This window comes from Apostichopus japonicus, chromosome 8 (assembly GCF_037975245.1).
Source record: "Apostichopus japonicus isolate 1M-3 chromosome 8, ASM3797524v1, whole genome shotgun sequence".
Classification (NCBI taxonomy): domain Eukaryota; kingdom Metazoa; phylum Echinodermata; class Holothuroidea; order Aspidochirotida; family Stichopodidae; genus Apostichopus; species Apostichopus japonicus.
The window spans coordinates 29,995,095-30,015,438 of record NC_092568.1 but is presented as its reverse complement, the minus strand read 5'-3'; the positions used below and the strand labels follow the sequence as shown (position 1 = coordinate 30,015,438).

General features: G+C 39.1%; 1 protein-coding gene and 1 long non-coding RNA gene across 3 annotated transcripts; one reads left to right on the top strand and one right to left on the bottom strand.

Moving 5' to 3' along the window:
- Positions 1 to 1,551: 1,551 nt before the first annotated feature.
- Positions 1,552 to 13,203, bottom strand: LOC139971509 (uncharacterized). The gene is made up of 3 exons (XR_011794399.1): positions 12,139 to 13,203; positions 4,254 to 4,347; positions 1,552 to 3,818 (listed from the first exon to the last, which is right to left on the bottom strand). It is a non-coding gene; the product is annotated as an uncharacterized lncRNA (long non-coding RNA).
- LOC139971508 (uncharacterized) lies at positions 5,053 to 17,254 on the top strand. 2 transcript variants are annotated; one of them, XM_071978058.1, is made up of 3 exons: positions 5,053 to 5,204; positions 7,324 to 8,523; positions 13,221 to 17,254. In XM_071978058.1, exons 2-3 carry the CDS (start codon positions 8,162 to 8,164, stop codon positions 13,858 to 13,860), a joined length of 1,002 nt encoding a protein of 333 aa, XP_071834159.1. In that variant the 5' UTR covers positions 5,053 to 5,204; positions 7,324 to 8,161; the 3' UTR covers positions 13,861 to 17,254. The 2 variants fall into 2 exon arrangements, with proteins under 2 accessions (XP_071834159.1, XP_071834157.1); XM_071978056.1 differs by lacking the exon at positions 5,053 to 5,204 and adding an exon at positions 5,756 to 5,925.
- The last annotated feature ends 3,090 nt before the right edge of the window (positions 17,255 to 20,344 follow it).

Here is a 20,344-nt window from a genome sequence, read left to right as displayed (position 1 = left end):
GTAGGTTCGTACCATTGTGTATATTGAAAGCCAATCACAGCCAAGTTCATTTTGACGTCATCAAATATGCACGTGTCACTCGCTCTAAAGCAGTAAGATTTGTAAACAATGTCGATCTGATGCTGTATGAGCATTGTGAGTTCGAATCTCACATCTGCCGAAAATTTTTGTTGTTGTCATTAGCTCGTTTTTATCTTTTATTTTCTCCCAAACCAAGCATTTTTTTGTTCAGAAATCTTTTTCATTTCTTCGCATTTTTATAACTTCCCAAGTGCAACCTTTACTGTGAACTCAATACAAATACAGTATTGTCTTCAACACATCACATACAACAAGAAAAAATGTTCCTCCGATTCTTTCTTAGATAAATACTAGATCTTTTGTAATGTGTGTCACTGAAGCTGTGAAGGCAAAACTTAGAATAATGATTATTAGGCCTAACCTAGTAGCCTTTTAATGATACAATTTGTAGGTCTGTTATTATTTCAATTCTCAATGACTGTCTAAGTAATAATACTTTGTGTCAACTGCAAATTTCGCAAAACCACTCCCTGAACAATTCGTATGCACAAAGATACGTTAAGAAGATCACTAAGATAGGAAATTTGTGGCAAAGAATTCTTACCAGGTTTCCAAAATTTTGGAACGAACACAGATTTCATATTAAAAAACTAAAAATGTAGTCGGTGTATGGCTAAAGCTAAAGGAATAGCTTCGCTAGAGATTACTGCAGCATTGTTGTTGCATCAGGCTAGCACGTCAGGTTGAACTTATCGACTTTAAATATTAAGTGTTTCATGCTCAGGCTAGCACGTCAGGTTGAACTTATCGACTTTAAATATTAAGTGTTTCATGCTTTCCTTGTCATATTTGATGATCGTATAAACTTGGCTGTGATTGGCTATTCAATATACACAATAGTACGAACCTACCTGCATAAAAAAAACTCGCGGGCGGCTCAGACAGTGAAATACTGTTTCACCTCAACCATAGTAGAATGACTTTGGAATGCTGTATAGGCCTAGATGTTTATGTTATTGGAGAACGCCAAGGGAGTCTTAATATGTACTATTTGGAATGACCTGTTATAATTTGTAGTGTTGGACATGTAGGTAATTTTTTTCACACATTGAAGGTTCCCCTCTGCACTGTGGGCAAACAAATTCATAAATTTCCGGGTCGGCCAAGTGCGAAGGTTGTGATGCTAATTTATAATGTTAGTTATTTTTCACTGATGTAATGCATAGTGGTAATTCAATATGACATATGTATGGGTGTAATATTCTTCACCTTGGTGGGACATATTTTGTTGGGACATGCCTTCCCCTCCAAAGATCAACAATAATTCTGCTTTTGACAAAAGTGTGACACAGTAGCAGATGATTAAGATGGGGGTTGAGGGATAGGGGTTGGTGGGGACGGGGTAGGCCCATATTAGCTACAAAATGGAAAAATATCAGAAACACAAAGGTGCAAAAGAAACAAAGGAGATCTGACAAGTGGTTCAAAATTTTTAATTTTTTAGTTTCAAATTGATGATTCAGGGGCCAAGGCTGGGGGTGCTTACCAATTACCCCGGCAACCAGTCCGGCCATTATAATTGGTACAGTTTTTCCTACCATCTCTTTTTGTCAGAGTATAGCCTACTGCAGGAACAGTGAAATGAGCTTGACTGACCAGATCTGACTGAGACTTTCTTTCTATTGTGAAACCTTGCGATGGATTCATTGTGGGAGAGGGAACTGGGTTTAATGCCTGCCCCTAATCCCTTTATTTACTTTATTTTGTGAACATTTTACAATAACGACGGGCTGATATTAGGGTGTGATTGAATTAAAAACTTGCCATACATTTTTTGTAGGCATATGTTGCGAACAACATCATAAATCATGTTTTATTTTGGAGAAGTGATCTTATAATTTAGTGAACTTTGAAGAATGAATATATATGGCAACACCCAATGTGAGTCTTTGTGAGCGAATTAATCACATCAGCCATACAAAAAGTAACTCCCTTCTATTATTTATGACAATTTTATACAGTGGCCAATCACATCATTTTACAAAAATACTGAATTTTATGAAGTCTAATTTCAGAGTATTACTGTACATAGGTTGCCTCTGAAGTATTCATTAAAACAGTGTCACATCAGATACCTTAATTGTATACACAAACAACCGATGCTCATGACTCGTAAGTAACTACTGTTCATGTCATGTAACACATGTTACGAACACAAATTAGTAATTACTGATGCACGGTTGTGGGAGAGTATAGTTGCTGTATCCAATCATTGAGTGCGAGTTCTTTAATACGTGATTGAAAAATGAAGTCGTATCTAGTAATTTTTTGCTATAAGTAGGTCTACGGATATACCCGAACATGGGCTTTCTTGGTTATCTTCATGGCGAATTGGGGTCATTTACAGTCTACAGAGAGTTGCGAACTGTAATAATGAGGAACGGTGCCTAGTTACTGTACTAGCTATGAGTATCGGCTGACAATAATTGCTAAATAATATGATACTGGTTGCAATAGTTTTGCTAGTTTTACATGCTAATTTATATTTGGGATTAGGGTTGCAATAACTTCATAACATTCATTTATAACTCGAGCACCAAGCAGATCATATGTCAAGACGTTTTCTTCCTATACATTAAACAAACGTACATTTTCGGTCATTAATAACGGACCTGAAGCTTTGAATCTGGCAATGGTCCAAATATATTATCTACTGATACTGGGACACAGGTCATGTTATAGTACCTACAGGTACACTGCATATAGGTCCTTTATTTACGAGAAAGCCGTCAGAAGTGGACGTTACAATCGTGTAGTCATCCCATCCTGCAGCAGTTTGGTGCATAAGGAACAGGTTTCCATCAGAGGATTGTCACTACACAGGATTTAAAGTTGGGATATTTTAGAAAATCATATTTAAATTAAGAAACATTTAGGTTAAACAAATATCATGGATTATAAGATAACTTTCTTTGAGGGTATATACGGAATGGACCAGGTATTTGTTTAAGAAAAAAGACAATACAATGCTAGACATGTTTATTTTGACATATGTAGGCCAATGTCATGCATGAACAACTTTGACAAATATAGGATAGGTAGTTGTGGAAAATGGGGTGGTTTTTCTTCCAAAGCAACTATCCATACCTCGCCGATATGTCCACAAAAACTGCCTCACGTGTCTCACTTTCACCAGAAATGTGTACGCACAATGTCAGTAGTTCTTATACCATTTTAGTGACTAAAGTTGGTGAGATTAAATTATATGGGCATGAATTTAATAATGATGTTTGATGAATTTGCTTGCAGTATTTTATCTCCTGTGAATTAAGGAGCTAACATCTATAACATTTGGTCTAATGCAAGCTGTGATAACGCATGGGATCAAATAATAGCAAATGATGGTACGGTTTTGAATGTTCTTTTGTCAAGAGTTTTGTCAAACATTCTTCAATTTTTTAACTGCCAATAATAATTTTAACTTCTGCTGTTTAATGTTTGATTAATCATATCACATATATGTGGAAATGGGCTTAAGAATCTACAACCATTGATTATCTGTAAACCCACTCTTATATTGGCTCTGTAAGTCTTCCATTGTTGGCTTATTGACGGTGGACACTCTTTGTTTTGGTTCATCAAGTAGGGTTTTTTCCAGCCTGTTTGAATGAACATAGCTTAATTACCAGAACTTTCACGATGTTCTCCCGAAATGCAGAATGTATCGATAGGTTTTGGGCTCTTTCACAGGTACCGGATGCCATTGTTTGGTGGCTTTGGAGTACTTCACCGTGACCCTGAAAAGATATCATAACAGGTGGTGGTGATTTGCATATTCCTTTGTGCACCTCCAATTAATCAACACACAGGGTATTTTAACAATTATCTACATATAAAGCTCTAAGGCTGCTCTCAATTATTCTTGATTGTTTTCACTGGAATACTCACTAAAAACAATTGAAATCATCAAAAGGAGTGTAGAACTGTATGCTCCTGTACTAGGTAAATACCTTGAAAGTGTTTCACTTCAGTTATGCATTTAACCTCTGGTTTAACACATAAATGAATCCACAACCCACCAATTGCACCTGCGGTAATAATGTAAATATTCTGTTGTGAAGTGAGTCAGAAGTGTGCCTAAAAGGTATCATAATGAAATGCTTGTACGTCTAATGCCATTCACTACACATATTAAATAAGCATATGATGAGGGCATAGACAGAAACACTTACTCATCATTCCCATCTCCATCTTTCTTTGGGACGGTTTCTGTGAAAGTTGAAATCGATGGCTGCCAAGTACTTTATCGCCACATATTCAACGTAGCTGTGATAAAGAATGACAAAGTTTACGCTGTCTGTCATAGATCTGTGATATTGGGAAGGCCTATCAGATGTTCGTACATTATAATGAGTAGGCCGACATCAATTTATTTATCTTCTTGTGGATTTTTGGAGGACGCAAAATACCATGGACGAAATAAGGTCTCATTGCCATTTGAAGAAATGTAAGGCTATAACAGCGATGTTAACTGCACTAATAAAATAGCTCTTTTTGACCACAGGTATCATTTTGTAAATAAATTGATTCCCTATAGCTGCACAAAATTAGGTTAGTTAGGAGTAGCCTAGTAGAAGGGGTGTCATTATTCTCCGCACACGGTACTTCCAAGTTCCGCTGACACAGCTTGTCAGCGGAAAACAACGTTTTGTAAGCGGAAAATACCAGGTGTTTTTGGAGGAGCAGAATGGCTAACTGAACTGATTAGGCACATTGACATGATTTAGGAGCATGGAGAAGATAGAATTTGACTGTAACAGGATATAATTTAGCTCCAAGACTAGAATCAATAGAATAGCTTAGGTTCGGAATAGGCATGATGAAATATTGGTTGTCATGGTCCGTATTCACGTGTAGAACAAACATATTTTTCAGATCGAATGATTCACAATGACTATGTACGCAATTCAGCTCACTCATTCAGAATGCTCAATGAACCCTAGCTTAGTTTGGGTGTAAACAATCTTACTAGTTAGGCCTAGTTCCTCTTTCAAGTTCGTAGACCGTGCAATACCTGTCACAAATTAATATGAATAACTCAACAGTTTTCTGTTTCATTTTGACAAGTTTCAAGTTGCTCTTGGTTTCCGCTGTTCCTTTGTTCCAGCAAACTGTACCTGTCAGTGAGTATCGCCTAATCCAAAATAGTGGCCTGCATCATTTTATATCTTTGAGTTGGGTTTTTTCAGCGGAAAGTATACTGTGTGCGGATAATAACTGAAACCGCCTAGCCTAGTAGAACCATTCCTATCCTACTCCGAGGCTTCGATGAATACCCTAGCCCAATGTGTTGGCTGCAATTCATGATCGTCTAGACAATACAACTAGTCTAGGCCCATGTCAGATATTCAGGCCAAGCCTTTAGCTATATTCACGGTATTACAGATACTTTTACCATGTGTCCTGACACTAACTATACTACCTGTATATGTAACTTGCTTTAGGAGCATGGAGAAGATAGAATTTGACTGTAACAGGATAGAATTAAGCTCCAAGACTAGATTCAATAGGATAGCTTAGGTTCCGAAGAGGCATGATGAAATATTGGTTGTCATGGTCCGTATTCAAGTGTAGAACAAACATATTTTTCACATCGAATGATTCACAATGACTATGTACGCAATTCAGCTCACTCATTCAGAATGCTCAATGAACCCTAGCTTAGTTTGGGTGTAAACAACCTTACTAGTTAGGACTAGTTCCTCTTTCAAGTTCGTAGACCGTGCTGGTAATACCTGTCACAAATTAATATGAATAACTCAACAGTTTTCTGTTTCATTTTGACAAGTTTCAAGCTATTCTTGGTTTCCGCTGTTCCTTTGTTCCAGCACACTGTACCTGTCAGTGAGTATCGCCTAATCCAAATTAGTGGCCTGCATCATTTTATATCTTTGAGTTGGTTTTTCAGAGGAAAGTACTGTGTGCGGATAATAACTGAAACCGCCTAGCCTAGTAGTACTATATTCCTATCCTACTCCGAGGCTTCGATGAATACCCATAGCCGACCGTGGTGGCTGCAATTCATGATAGTCTAGACTATACAACTAGACTAGGCCCATGTCAGATATTCAGGCCAAGCCTTTGGCTATATTCACAGTATTACAGATACTTTTACCATGTATCCTGACACTAACTAAGACTACCTGAATGTAACTTGTAAGGCCTAACTGACGTTACAGGCACATTGTTTACACTACTGGGAGTCGAGTTTCAGTGTGTATAGGCACTTACACAAGCTCTAGACGCGATGGAGCCTTGTTGCCATAGGGATGATTTGCACACGGCATTTAGGTACCATCAAGCGATGCTTCTTTCGGATTCATTGTATAGACCCTTTAACGATTAAAAAAGTCGTTTCTCTTATCTGTCAAACGCAACATTAGCGTTCTCATACTTTGACAACATGTTTGGAAAATTATTTATCATTTTTTAAGGTAACTTCTTTGGGCCACCAGACAATCCTTGTAAATGATTTTGTTATTCTTATTGCTGTGATAAGATATATTCGCGCAGACTGAGATATAATGTGTTATGTACTATTTCGTCACCTAAGTTGCATTAATTACTTAAAAAATACTTTAACGTATTCAGGAAATTATTGGTAAATACAACAAAATCGTGCTTTCTAGAAACATGATAGGTACGGGTAGGAGACTGCATGGGGGTGGGGTAGTGGGGGAGGGAAGTGGGATAGACCGAAGGTACATCTTACCGCCAATTGGTGTATGCTCCTGATTAAGTGCATGTGCACTATAGGATATACTATTGAAACACTTTGATCATTTTTAGCAAGATAAAATTGGGAAGGGGTAGGTTCCGCTACAGAGGATCTTGAACCAGTGAGCTGCCATCTTCAGCTCACTGGGTTACGCATGACAAATTGGCCGCCTGATCGTCCATCCATTATCACGTATTCACAACTTTACTTGATAACGATACATTAACACGTCTACATCTAAATTATAAACGCGCAACGTTAAACAATAACATGTCCAACCCATTCTGGGTCAGTAACGTTTCCGGTATAGAGCTGAAGTTCTGCATGTAGTGATATCTGTTACCTGATCACCTCTAAAAGGGTGTGCCGGATATCTGTAAGCACGGTTGAAGCCAATTAATTCTCAACGCAATATATTACACCTGCAGGTTGCCAGACGATAACTTGCTAAAAAAGATCAGATCTTTATATTGTGTGCAGTACATTGTATACTATACTAAACGAGAGAGTTGTTTTCTTTTCAGAGTATATCATCATCTCCCTCGGCTAATTCAACGTCCTTGCGACTATGGACTAAATAGTGAAGTGCATTCAAGGAGAAAGACGGTTTGATTCAGGGACCTGGCCTCAGCAGGTAATAGAAGCACACGCTGATGTCAGCAGTTTTGGTTACACATATAATGACGCAACACCAACAAATAGCACTGTAGAAACTATTATAACCGTTCAAGCTGTAAAAAAAAACCCAGCAAAACACGCATGATGGTAAGAGCTCAGGTTGACAAAGATAGAATTGCTTTCAAAGGTCGAAGCAACTAGGAAAACAATCTTCACCGTTAGCGCTGATACACAAACTTCTTTATCAGCCGGGGCTTTGGATAAGAGCCGGACCCGAGTACGTACTATTTAAGGAATGTCTTAAACTGTTGTTTATCCGGGCAAGATGTGCGTCGTTACGTATGCACGGCAACTATCATCTTTTTACCTCCTTGATATTCTACTTCTTCCGTTATCACTAGTCAGTTGACGTCTAACGGTTCTCCTGCAGGTTACGTCATGTTTACTAACGTATGGATTGCCAATGTGTTTGTCTGTTGCAGACGTACAGATGAAACCGCGAAATCAGAGAATCCTCGAGTGGAGTGTATAAAGCCTCGTCATTGGAGACGTTTTAATTAAAAAAAAGAAAAGCAAGCGACTGTTTTCATTACTCCGGATTAAGCCGTATGGGTCCCGGCGGTAGTGCGTCATCTACCTGCTTTATCAAATGTCACCGTTTAGCAACTGAAGAGTCGAACGAGTTATAACCAAGAAAAACTGTTCATCATTCCGAAGTTAACCTTCTGACGAGAGTCATCCTTCATGATGACATCACTTATACAATCGACACCTTCCAATACTACCACCACCACCCAACCAGCGGATGGTTCCTCACTGCCGGGTTCGGGCCCTCAACCAGGTACACGTCGGGATGGACCCAGAAGGGTATTCCTCTGGTCCATTCCAAGGTCTCGCTCCACTGTGTTTGTGAAGTGTATGAGTTTCGTAGAGAATGTGCAGGTTTGGTATGAGCCTTACCTGTACAGTTACCATAACGAGCTGCTGACACACCCAGACAGTGACCGTGAGCAGATGGAGAGGGAGGCTCATGAGGGCCTGGAGAGAATGCGACCTATTCTGGAGGAAACCCCGCAGGGTAGGGCCCACCACTGGAGACAATTTCGGTATGTATGAATCTTTTCATTTAGTACAGTTTATATAATGAGCCTAATTGTACGTCAATATAATGATCATGTTTAGTGTGTTATTACCTTATTAAATTAAGTGTGCAATTTCTTGTGAAACTTTGAGATATAAGAGTTGCGGGGTATTACGCAATTAAGCACTTATTCGGAGCTCAGAGAGCAACTCCCTGGATTTTGCTCCAAGTTAAAGACGACATAAATAGTAGTTAAATAAAATAATATAGCAAAAAAAAAACACAGAGATGTGAGGGTAAGCGACAGGGGCGAGATGTAAAAACTGAAATCATTTCCCATTTCCTCAGTCTAGGAATTTGGTCCTGCTGGAGGAGTCATATGTTACCAAAGAACGGCTTTCCATGCCAGGAAATTTTCTCTTTTTATTGCTTATGTTGAATCGGAACCTTTGCAGTTATCATTTAACTCATCATCACCCCACCCCTCCCCCACCACCCCCCTCTCCACCAACTCCTATATACACCTGAGAAAACATACAATTGGCCCTGCAACTTTAACATGTTATTTACGCCCTCTGCAGATATACAAATAAAGCCATATTAGGATGCAAACCATGATGGAAATACATGACTTGTGTATACACACTCACGATATGACTAACTCTTGTTGTTGTTATGCATATATGTTTCCCAATGCAAATGTCAAAGGTCACGTTTTGGCTGAGTCACTCTGTTTACTGTTATTTTAAGTGGCAATCGCATCTTTCAACTTTGATTAACTCAGGACAGTAAATTTCTTTCAAAGCGCTCTGCATGGTTTGACTTCGTCTGTCTTGATAGGCCTATGCATCGCACATTAATTTTTTTTGAACACCGTCGACTTCCTGTTACCTTTGTTCTGGAATGCGATAACTTGGTTTATGTTTATATATTAATACTATTTCCTTAATGATATGATATAAAGATGAACGTAACTTTATCGCATATGCTCACGTTATCAATATAATTCAAAACCTTATGTGTTGCAGACGTACAGATGAAACCGCGAAAATGTGTTGACATAAAAAACCTTTCTTTGACACTTCCAAAATATTTATTCCAATGTATGTTTCATAAGAGTAATAATCGACTACGTTTACATACCTGCCATATAGTAGCAGCACACACCTGGTCGTACAGTAAGTTGTTGTTCTGTGTAATATATGTATGTCCTGTTCATAGTTACGTCAGGGGGTGTATACTCTAGAGCCAGGGCCGGATTTAGCTTGTGTGGGCTCGGGGCCAAAATAGCTTGAGGCCCTTTCACGATTAGGCCCACTATCTAAGCGGAGCGCCACTATAGGTTGGCCCGTAGCGTGCACACAAATTTTGGCAGAAAACGCTTCCCCTTAATGTGGGGGGGGGGCGGGCCTGGGCCCCGGTGGGTCCCGCCGTAAATCCGGTACTGTCTACACTCTAGAGTAGCAGTTCCCTGGTTACGTGTTCGTTTTGACAGTATTGGCTTATGGTACAGGACGTCACGACACATATATAGTGTCCTTGCAACAATTTTCCGAAGTTTAGGGCATAACAGCCGGATTTTATCAATATATTTGAACGCATTCTGGGAGACGCTTAGGTCACATTTTCAAATTTATGTATACATAGACCTATCATCCCCGAACCACTCGGCCCCACTGGTGTGTTATGATTCGTGGCGTGTCGTCATGAGGGGTGGTGGGGGGGGCAATGAGGGCTCTGCTAATAGGAACCAGTTGCCTTCCATATTATAATTGAAAGACGGATGGCACTCCTGATAGATATACTATTTCAGTTATCAATATATTATTTATTTATTATTTATATTAATTATTCACTACTTTCAAGTATCACAAACATTGAATTTCCGTATAACAATTCCTCATTACTCTTAAAGTTGGTGATTGTATGAGGATAGGGACTTCGACCAGATTATTTAACTTGGCCAAATATTTGATCAGGGTAAAGGTTGTACTTATAACCTATAGGCTTATGTCATGAATCAGTTCTGGTATTTTTGGTTCCTTGCAATGGAGCCTATGTAGTCAGGTTGGCATGTGTGTGTTCGTATGTGTGTGTTTGTGTGCGTCTGTGACACTTTCTTGGGTCCACGATAACTCAACAACGGTATGATTAATATGTGTCATACTTACTATGTAGATGTATTATAGTGACAAGGTGTGCCCTGTCATCTGTTGCAGCAAGTTGGGACAATTTCCTAATGCTAATACCTCTCTAAAGTTCTAAACTGTACTCCAATAACATGCTCTCAAAGCACTGGTATTGACAGTACAAACAGTTCCTAACCTTGATTCTGATAGGAACATGATATTCATACTGCTCGTACTGACAATACGTGTGCTCTGAAGCGGGACATAACACTACAGTATTGAAAAATTTTCCCAACTGGGTGATTTTTGCGCTGACTTTAAGAATATTAATGAGGTTATGGGGTCATACGTAAACAAATCTTTACATTGCAATAACTCTGCAACCTTTAGTCGGATTGTAACCACCCTTGGTATACAGTTGTCAGTTAATAAATGTTACATGTAAGCCTAAATATTTGGGACCTTCTAGGCCCCAAACAATTCCGGACTCATTTTTGGGCCGGGTGGGCCCAAATTTTATTTCCACCTCAAATACATTTTGGGACACATTCTTTGGGCCCGATTTTGTGGAGCCCAATATTTTTCGGACCATTTGGGCCCACATTTTGGGTGTTCCAATTTTTGGTAAATTTATTTGTTTGGGCCAATTTTTTTTGGAACCACTTAAGCGCAACATTTTATCGGGCCCAATATTTTTGGAGGGGCCAATATTTTTAAAATAAAATTACTCTACAACCTTAAATCAGATTGTATCCAAATTTGGAAGAAAGTTGTTGGTAAATATCTGGTACACTTGGGCATAAATATGATATTGCGCGATGCATATACACTTTAATATTCCACTTAAGCAAGGAACTATAGTGCCCGTTGGGCTCTTGCTTACAAGTCTTGCTTTGTTGGGGGGGGGGGTAATGTGGGAAGGGGCGGGCTTTAAGGGGAGGATAGAAACTAAGAGGGTTGGTATATTGCAACTCATGCCGAAAACCAGATGCAGCTAGACCTGTGGGCAAAGTTGCATAAAATAATGTGTCTGATTTATGTTTTGCTAAACGTATTCATTACGCGCACTCCCCTTATAGTCACGGTTCACCCTCGGTTCCGCATTTTAGGTCTTTATCTACCTTTTTACGTCAGGGTAAACCCAGCCTAACCGTCCTCTCCCTCTATAACCTTCAAACATTCACGAGTACATATATATCAGCCTATACATATCGCCGTTAGCGGTTACCGTATATACAGGTGTTAATAGGCTGTATAGCTCCATACCCATAGGTATACCAGGGAGTTTATAAACCTTATACTTGTTCATCGCGGTATAACGAGAATTCACATCAGTTGGAGATAGGCCTTAACGAATAAAAGTAAACAATTCGTTTTCTTGTTTACAACCAGTTAAGTTCTTTACAAATGTCTCCTCCTAGCGACTGTACAAATACAAGGGGGAAATACTCCCTTGAAACTGTCTCCTTTAAGTAAACAATGACAAGAAACATAATATAAAAGCAACTTACCATTCGGATTCGAATCGGATCGAATCGGATTTTTATCCGGGTAGAACTTTAAGTTTAATCACCTGCAGAGCTATATAGGCCGATTTCTCATAGTACAACGTGGGCTGTTAAAGTTAACTTTCCGAAACTAATGGATGATAATGTCCACTAACTTCAAGAACCAAACAATAGTTCAACCTTAATTCTTTGTAGAGGTTAATATTGTGTGGATAAGAAATTAGGAATCACCCGTTGATCAGGAATATGCTTCTCACAGTTAGAGTTGCATTAACCTGGTTAGATCAACACCCTGAATTTATCTTCTATCTCTCTTAAAATTGTGATTTAGCTAATACTGGTATAGAACCCAAGCGAGGTGTTTCTGTTCTCTTTGCAGCTTGTCCATATATAGCGGTATATAGTCTATATGTCATGAACAATTTGAACTAGTTTCTTTTGGAGATGCGGTATGCTAACATCTTGGTCCCCCATTTCTCCCTTCCCCCGTTAGATATACATACCGAGAAAATATAACTTCGTCGCCTATACAGTGTGTACTATTTTAATGTTATAGTGACAAGATTCACAAACTAATCCGAACGACATTTTATGATCTGTTTTTGGGTCAAAGTCAATTTGAAAAGATTAGCGTAAGAAGGTTTGGTCAAATTATTCTGAAAGAACTTCGTCTCTATAAATTAACTTACAGCCATTAAACACTTAGAAATGTTAAGAGGCGTTATACCTGTAATGACTCACTGTTCTTTCTCCCCACCCCTCACCGCCTGTCTTCGCTTTGGTTCTAGCAGGGAGCTGCTACTCTAGCAGCTCCCTGGTTCTAGTGCCCAGTTAAAATGTAACGCCCCTTTATCTATTATAAATATAGGGGGGCCCTTTTATCTATATTATCCTATATAGGGGGCGCAATTAGTCAATTAAATGTCTAAGAGATTAGCAAATACTTCGATCGTGGCAGGTAAAGAAAGGTTTATAGAATCTTTAAACTGATGTAGTGACCATTATTTGACTTTCTAGCGTATTTGGGTACAACACTGATGACGTATAAATTACCATCAAACTTTCTTTTGTCAATACACTTTCAGATACGACTGGGTCAAAGGTCAATTAGAGGCTGACGAACGTGACAAAGATTTGATCTTCGTGAAGGACTCAGCTTTCGCCATAGACGGCCATTATCGTTCTCTGCCCTCCAAAAAAGCATTCCAGTATACCTTCATCATCAGGGATCCACGCAACATGTATCTTTCATACAAACAGGCTTTCATGAACGAGGTAACGGAAGTAGAGAGGGCGGCATTTAACATAGTCAATGACGTAGATGTTTACCCGTCTGACGAACTTTACAAAAAATCTTATAAATTGTGGAAGTTTGTGATCGAAGAGACTGGTAGATACCCCGTGGTCATAGACGGAGACGAGTTGGCCACTTATCCAGATATTTTACTCCCCAAATATTTTCAAATGATCGGTGTTCCTTTTAAGGAGCGGTACTTACGTTGGGATGGTCAACATGACGTCATCAAAACGTGGAAGACATCCTATGAAGCCATCGTAGCGTGCAGGCTTAATGGTTGGATAACCAAAGCTGCGTACAGCTCTGCGTTCAAACAACCTGCCAAACCGCCACCAAACCTTGACGAACTACCGGACGATATACGGTACTGTGTTGAAGTAGCGATGCCATATTACACAGCGATGCATAAACACAGGTTGAAAGTATAAAGCCAATGGGAAAATCAATTCGTAATTTTTATCCAGCAGTTCCAAAACATCATTCTAACTTGCTAAAATGCAGAAAGAAGGGTTTGCTGAAGAGATTTATTGTTTATTCATATACCATCCAGATCTGACCATCTACACACATGCTTTCAGGCTAAATCCGGCTTTTATCTTCAAAATTCAGCAGATGTATATGCTTTGCCTGCTAATTTGAATATGAACCGGGTTAGAAGCTGTTATTTGTAGTGTGACTAATAACAAGCTACCAACCCCTCCCCTACGACCCCTCTCTCTTTTCTAGAGAGGGAGAAAATACTCTCTGTACGTCTCAATGAGTTATAATTAGTTATAATGAGAGAAGGACTGGGCTGATATATGTGAATATTGTGAAACACAATCGGGTGTAATATGAAGCCAGATAAGGTATAAGAGAGGACTTGTATAACTTTGTATAACTTAACTGTAAGAGACTGAAACAATAGTTATATCCATGGGTGAGTAATCATGGCAGAAATAAGTTGGTTCCAACTATTCGTATGCAGTATCGGTGTACACCACAAGTGATATTGTTTATACGTACAGGATTAGAACACGTGTTTTGCACATGTACGTGTTTGATATTCAGACTCGTATCGCAAGATTACCGAAGGCGCCATGACAAGGTACTATAGGCCCCATAGATATTTCATCCCACACCATGAATGAAAAAACCATTGGGCCTACATTGAAAGCCATAACCACCCTTGGCCCTCACAATACACCAACATGCCTGTTGGTGTACGTTAGTAAAGTTAGCATCCCGCCGTACGACGGAAATTTTGCAAAGTAGGTGAAAATTGAAAGAGTATACCGCAGTATATTTTATAACTTACAATGGGCTTACTATTAATTGTTTGGGGACCACCAAAACTACCCAAAAAAGTGGGTTTATTTACAGATTTTGTTTATTACACTTATGACTCTAACGAATAATGAAGAAATAACTGCCAAGTCATGAAATTCAGTGGGAATCCAATTTATCAAACCCGAGTCATGCATGCATTCAAGATACCCAGTAACTTATACAGGCCTGTATGTGAATTATGATCTCCAACGCGACTATAACTGCAGCTTGGTTTTGATTTAGGAGTCACAGGTGTAATATTTTCCACTTTTGTCTTCGATAAACACGAACCATTATTTGACTTAGATTATCGTCTTGAGATTTTGTATGACAAAGGGGGAAAGTGCATATACATCATGTGATTCGGTATGTTACTATGGTTACAGTGAACGTCCGCAGATCAATACCTGGGCTATGTTACCTGTTCCACGACATCATATATGTGGCATGTCTTCATTGACTTTGCCTTCTTTTGCAAGTTTATTGATGAAGATTGATCTTGCGTACTCTTTTCTTTCTTGACATCGATAGGAGATGGACAAAATACGTCGAAATTAAACTACGTCCCCTTCCCCTCACCTCGCCAACGCTTATTAGGCTATTATATTAATTAATAGGCTATTTCTTGTTGAGATGTTTGTGTGCAAGACCAAGTGCCCCTTCTAATGACTAGAAATCAATACTACAAGTGCTTACTTATTTGCCCTCTACAGGGGTGGATTCAGAATTTAAAAAGAGGAGGGTATGACCCCTGGCTCTTTGAAACGGACTATCAGTGTAGGGGGTCTGGGCGTCAGTAAGGCTAGAATAACAACTGATTTTGATTTGATGTTGAGAAAGTCTTGCATTGTATGAAAATAACTCCCATATGATCATTCTGCTTTTATCCCGATTGACACTACTGAAACTTGAGCTATACCTATAGGACCCACCTAAGTATGGGCTGTACCGTCTGCTAAGAAATTGCGGTAGGTCTATAGCTATAAAGTGTTGATATCGTACGATGGTTTTAAAAGCAACATAATTGAGCAATATATTGTAACATTACAACAAAACCAAAACAACTAGCCCAATATATAGGCTATCTTCTATGCAAACGTATTGATGGTAACAGAAATTAAACTTCAAACGCAACCATATGCAGCTGCTTTAACATTGTCACGTGATTAATTTGCTTCGCGTGTTGATGCTTTTGTGTTACGGTATACTTTATGTATTCGCTCTGAATATATTGCAGAGGGTGACAACCCTATCGGTAATTCCTTGCCTTTAGTACCAGAACTAATATATAATACATCTGTTACTCGCGTACAATGTTTATATTACGGTTTTATCACTTAACTATTCATTAATGGCCTGCGTCATGACCCTTGACCTACATAGCTACGTGTCTGTATTATCTATCAACACCTCTGTTATGCTTAGACTTTATGGATGCCTGCTATGAGTAAGAATGAACTGTGAAAGCTCTGACTGACTGACTGACAGAATATCAACCTTATGAAATAAATTTTGAATAGAAACTTGAAAAGAGACGTAAAGGTGTTGAGATGCGCTGTTCATTAACCTCTACTTTACCCAGCCACGGTTCTGATGATGTTTCCAGAGGATCGATGATTGAACATCCAGTACTTTCACATTTATGAATACTTATATCAATTTATTTTTTTTTGTATTAAGAGTGAGCTGTTGGAGCCTGAGATATGTTATTTGTGACGGCAATGAAGGGGTTCACTCATCTTGAATTTTGTCCATGAACTTGAATCTCATTCTTTAATTAATGAAGTTGCCAGCGTGTTTTTAATGATTGTCATCATGTAAATGTGTTTGTCTGTCTCACTCTGTTTGTTTTCCATATCAACATTTAGGAAGATGAACGCTGAGTCTAGCTTTGTGCACAGTGGCGTAGGAAGGTACTTTTGAGTGGGGGGGGGGCTGAAGACTGATGGCCGGCCTGGGGGAGGGGTCAAAGGGGAGGGGGTGTCCCCCTCCCCTTTGGAATTTTTTTGCATTTCCAGGTGGCCTCAGATGCAATTTGGTGCAATATAGCATACTTCAACACCTACTCCATTTTGTAAAGAATTTTGCATTTTCACCTGGCCTTAGATGCAATTTGGTGCTTCAAATGAGATTTTTTTCTCATTTGGAAATGAAAAAGGGGTTTTCGGACTTACGGAGCGGGGGGGCGGAACGATACTTCCGCCCCCCCATATTTTTCACTGGGGGGCTGGCGCCCCCAGCCCCCCCCCCGGTTCCTACGCCCTTGTTTGTGCAACCAAAAATCATCTAGGTGGATTTTGAATAAAGTGTACTTTCATGTCATGCATGCTTTAGAGCACTTGTACTGATAGTATAAGCAGTTTCAATGTTGTTTCCATTAGTTTAAAAGGTTCAGACTTGTTCATACTGTCAGTACGAGTGATTCGAAGCAGGATATGGGAGGCCAGTATAAAGTGGTGTTAGCATGTATATATATATATATATATATATATATATATATATATATATATATATATATATATATATTTATACCCTTGACACTTATGGGTCAGAGCCTTATATAGAGAGGCTCTGTTATGGGTTAGACCATGGTGTTGCGAGAAACGTACAATAAAGACAAAATAAGAAACGACGCATTTACGACAACATCGGGTTAACCAAGGATAATTAGTAAGAAATAACTATATTTTTTTTAAATGTGGAAGACGTTCTTTACGTTACAAGGTCTTGTGTCATTATTTAACCATGCCATACATTAATGTAACTTTACGGCAACGTTTCTTAATGGTTAATTAGTCCACACTCAGCTTTCTTTCACTTCTTTCACCAAATAACTATTTTTTGTCTTTTAATTTCTATGCATTAATATATCTGTAATCGTAATAAAATTCCTTGCCTAATAAACTTGAATATTGTACTTAGATATCAAAAGTCAAATACAGCAATATATTCTTTATGCTTCACTACGTTTCATTTCCTTTGCAATACCTTTAAAGATATGTTCTCGTAAATATTCATCCTTTATTTCCACAAATGAAATTGAAAAGGAAATAAAACTAAAAGACAAAACAAAGCTCGAATATCTGTTCTTTTTATAGTCATGAATGATGTGATGGTTATCTATTTATATTTTCCCGTAGAAATGTGGAAAAAAAATAATTGCCGGTAATAATGAAATCTACTTTAGTCCTAAAATAGCCTAGAACTAAAATATGGACATTTTGAAACAAATTAATATTCTCAATTTTAGTGCCGTCACTATGGAAACACACTTCCATGATGCGAAACCATGATCACGTGCTGATTCAGCAGTAACATTCAGTACTATGTCAAAAGAAACATACCTTCAAAGATGTCTTCAGGTAGGAAGTCATTACCATGGGTGTCCACCCACATTCAGAGACTCATCAGAAGGCGCGACAGACTGCATAGTCTGTACAAAAGAACTAGAAAGACCAATATCTATGACAAATGGGTGGAGATGCGCTCAAGAATAAAGAAAGAAATTAGAGCTTCACACACAAATTTTGTAAATGGCATCCTGGGGGATGTCAAAACTGACTGTAAGCCCTTTTGGAAATACATAAATGGTAAACGTAAGGATAAACATTGCATCCCTCCACTGCAGACTAAGGACAAAATAGTGTTCAGTGACATAGATAAAGCTGAAGCTTTCAATGAGCAGTTCTCCAGTGTGTTTACTAGGAATACCCCAGATGAAATCCCATTACAAAGTCCTTTGTGTGTGAGGATGGATGACATTCATGTCTCCACCTTTGGAGTGGAGAAGCTGCTGCGGGGTTTGAAAACTTCAAAGGCTGTGGGGCCAGATAACATTCATCCTTGGGTACTTAAGGAATTGGCTACTGATATTGCTCCAACTATCAGCCATATTTTCCAGCAATCAATCACTGATGGGAGCCTACCTAGGGATTGGAGAACTGCTAACATCTGCCCCATATATAAGAAGAATGATGTATCCTCGCCATGTAATTATCGCCCTGTTTCCCTTACTAGTATCTGCTGCAAGCTCTTGGAGCACATAATCAGTTCTAATATCATGGAGCATTTCCAGAATAATAACATCTTGTCTGCCAATCAGCATGCATTCAGGAAATACCATAGCTGCGAGACCCAGCTCGTTTCTGTCATCAACGAATGGGCCTCCTCCCTTGACCAAAGAAAGCAAGTGGATGTCTTCATCCTTGATTTTGAGAAGGCTTTTGACACTGTTCCTCACGAATTATTGAAATCTAAACTGTACACTATGGGTGTTTCACATCAGGTTCTCTGCTGGGTGGATGCTTTTCTGAGTGATAGAGAGCAGTCGGTTGTTGTCAATGGGTCTAGGTCTAATCCTTCTAAGGTTACTTCCGGTGTTCCGCAAGGGTCAGTTCTGGGACCCATTCTCTTCCTGGCCTACATAAATGATATTGGTAATGCTGTTTCTTCTGGTGTCCGACTGTTCGCTGATGACTGTGTCTGTTATCGGGTTATCGATGATGTCAGTGATGGTCATCAACTTCAGGAAGATATAAATATACTAGGGCAATGGGCTAAAGATTGGGGCATGAGTTTCCAGCCGGTGAAATGTAACATTATGACCATTACTAGAAAGAGGAAACCTGTAATTTTCAATTACATGCTCAATGGGGTTCACTTGGTTAAGGTTGATTGTGTTAAATATCTGGGTATTCATATCACTTCAGATCTCAACTGGGGAAAGCATATTCAAAATGTGTGTATTAAAGGAAATAGGATATTGGGAGTTCTTCGTAGAAACTTATCCCCCTGTTCGAAGGATGCAAAATTGGCTGCATATAAAGGTCTCCTCCTGCCAGTATTGGAATATGCCAGTTCTGTCTGGGATCCCCACCAAGCTTTCTTGCAGCACAACCTCGAAAACATTCAGAGGCGTGCAGCCCGTTTCATCGCTTCAGATTATTCAAGAGAGCCTGGCTCTGTCTCATCTCTATTACGGGACCTAAACCTGGTGCCCTTGGCAGAGAGGCGCAGACAAAGTAGAATCATCTTATTTGCTAAGGGCATCTATGGTCAGGCTCAGATCCCTATTGACTGCCTAAGAAAGCCTCTGAGTCGGAACATGCATGATATGCATTTCTGCCAGCTGTATGCCAGTACAAATTGCTATAAGTATAGTTTTTTTTCCAAATACAATTAGGGATTGGAATAGTCTGCCTTCAGACCTCATTAGTAGTTCCAGTGGTTCTGTGAATCCTGTCACTTATATCAGTACTCGGGTCAGATCTAATTAATTACTCTCTTGACGTGTGTGTGGTGAGATATTGTCCCTTTTTGCGGATGTGTCACCGTATCGAAGACGAAGACGAAGACGAAGACTATTAATCTTGTCTTAAGGCAGTTTTTACGTAAATGTTTTCTGCAATGCATATTCATCTTTATATCTTTATTGATTTGACCGATGCTCACTATTTAAGTTAAATGTATGAACAGCTCTCTCACACATAAATTAGCTTCATTTTCACGTTTCATTTCCGAGTAACAAAAAACTCCGAAGATTGACAACATCCGATTTCATGATGACGTCATGATCACGACAGATCCTCAGATCAGGCTTACCGA

Bases quoted from the DNA above. Each gene is read 5' to 3' on its own strand.
- LOC139971508 (XM_071978058.1), top strand. From the start codon at position 8,162: ATGATGACATCACTTATACAATCGACACCTTCCAATACTACCACCACC. The intron at 8,524-13,220 runs GTATGTATGAAT...ATACACTTTCAG, and splicing joins CACCACTGGAGACAATTTCG to ATACGACTGGGTCAAAGGTC.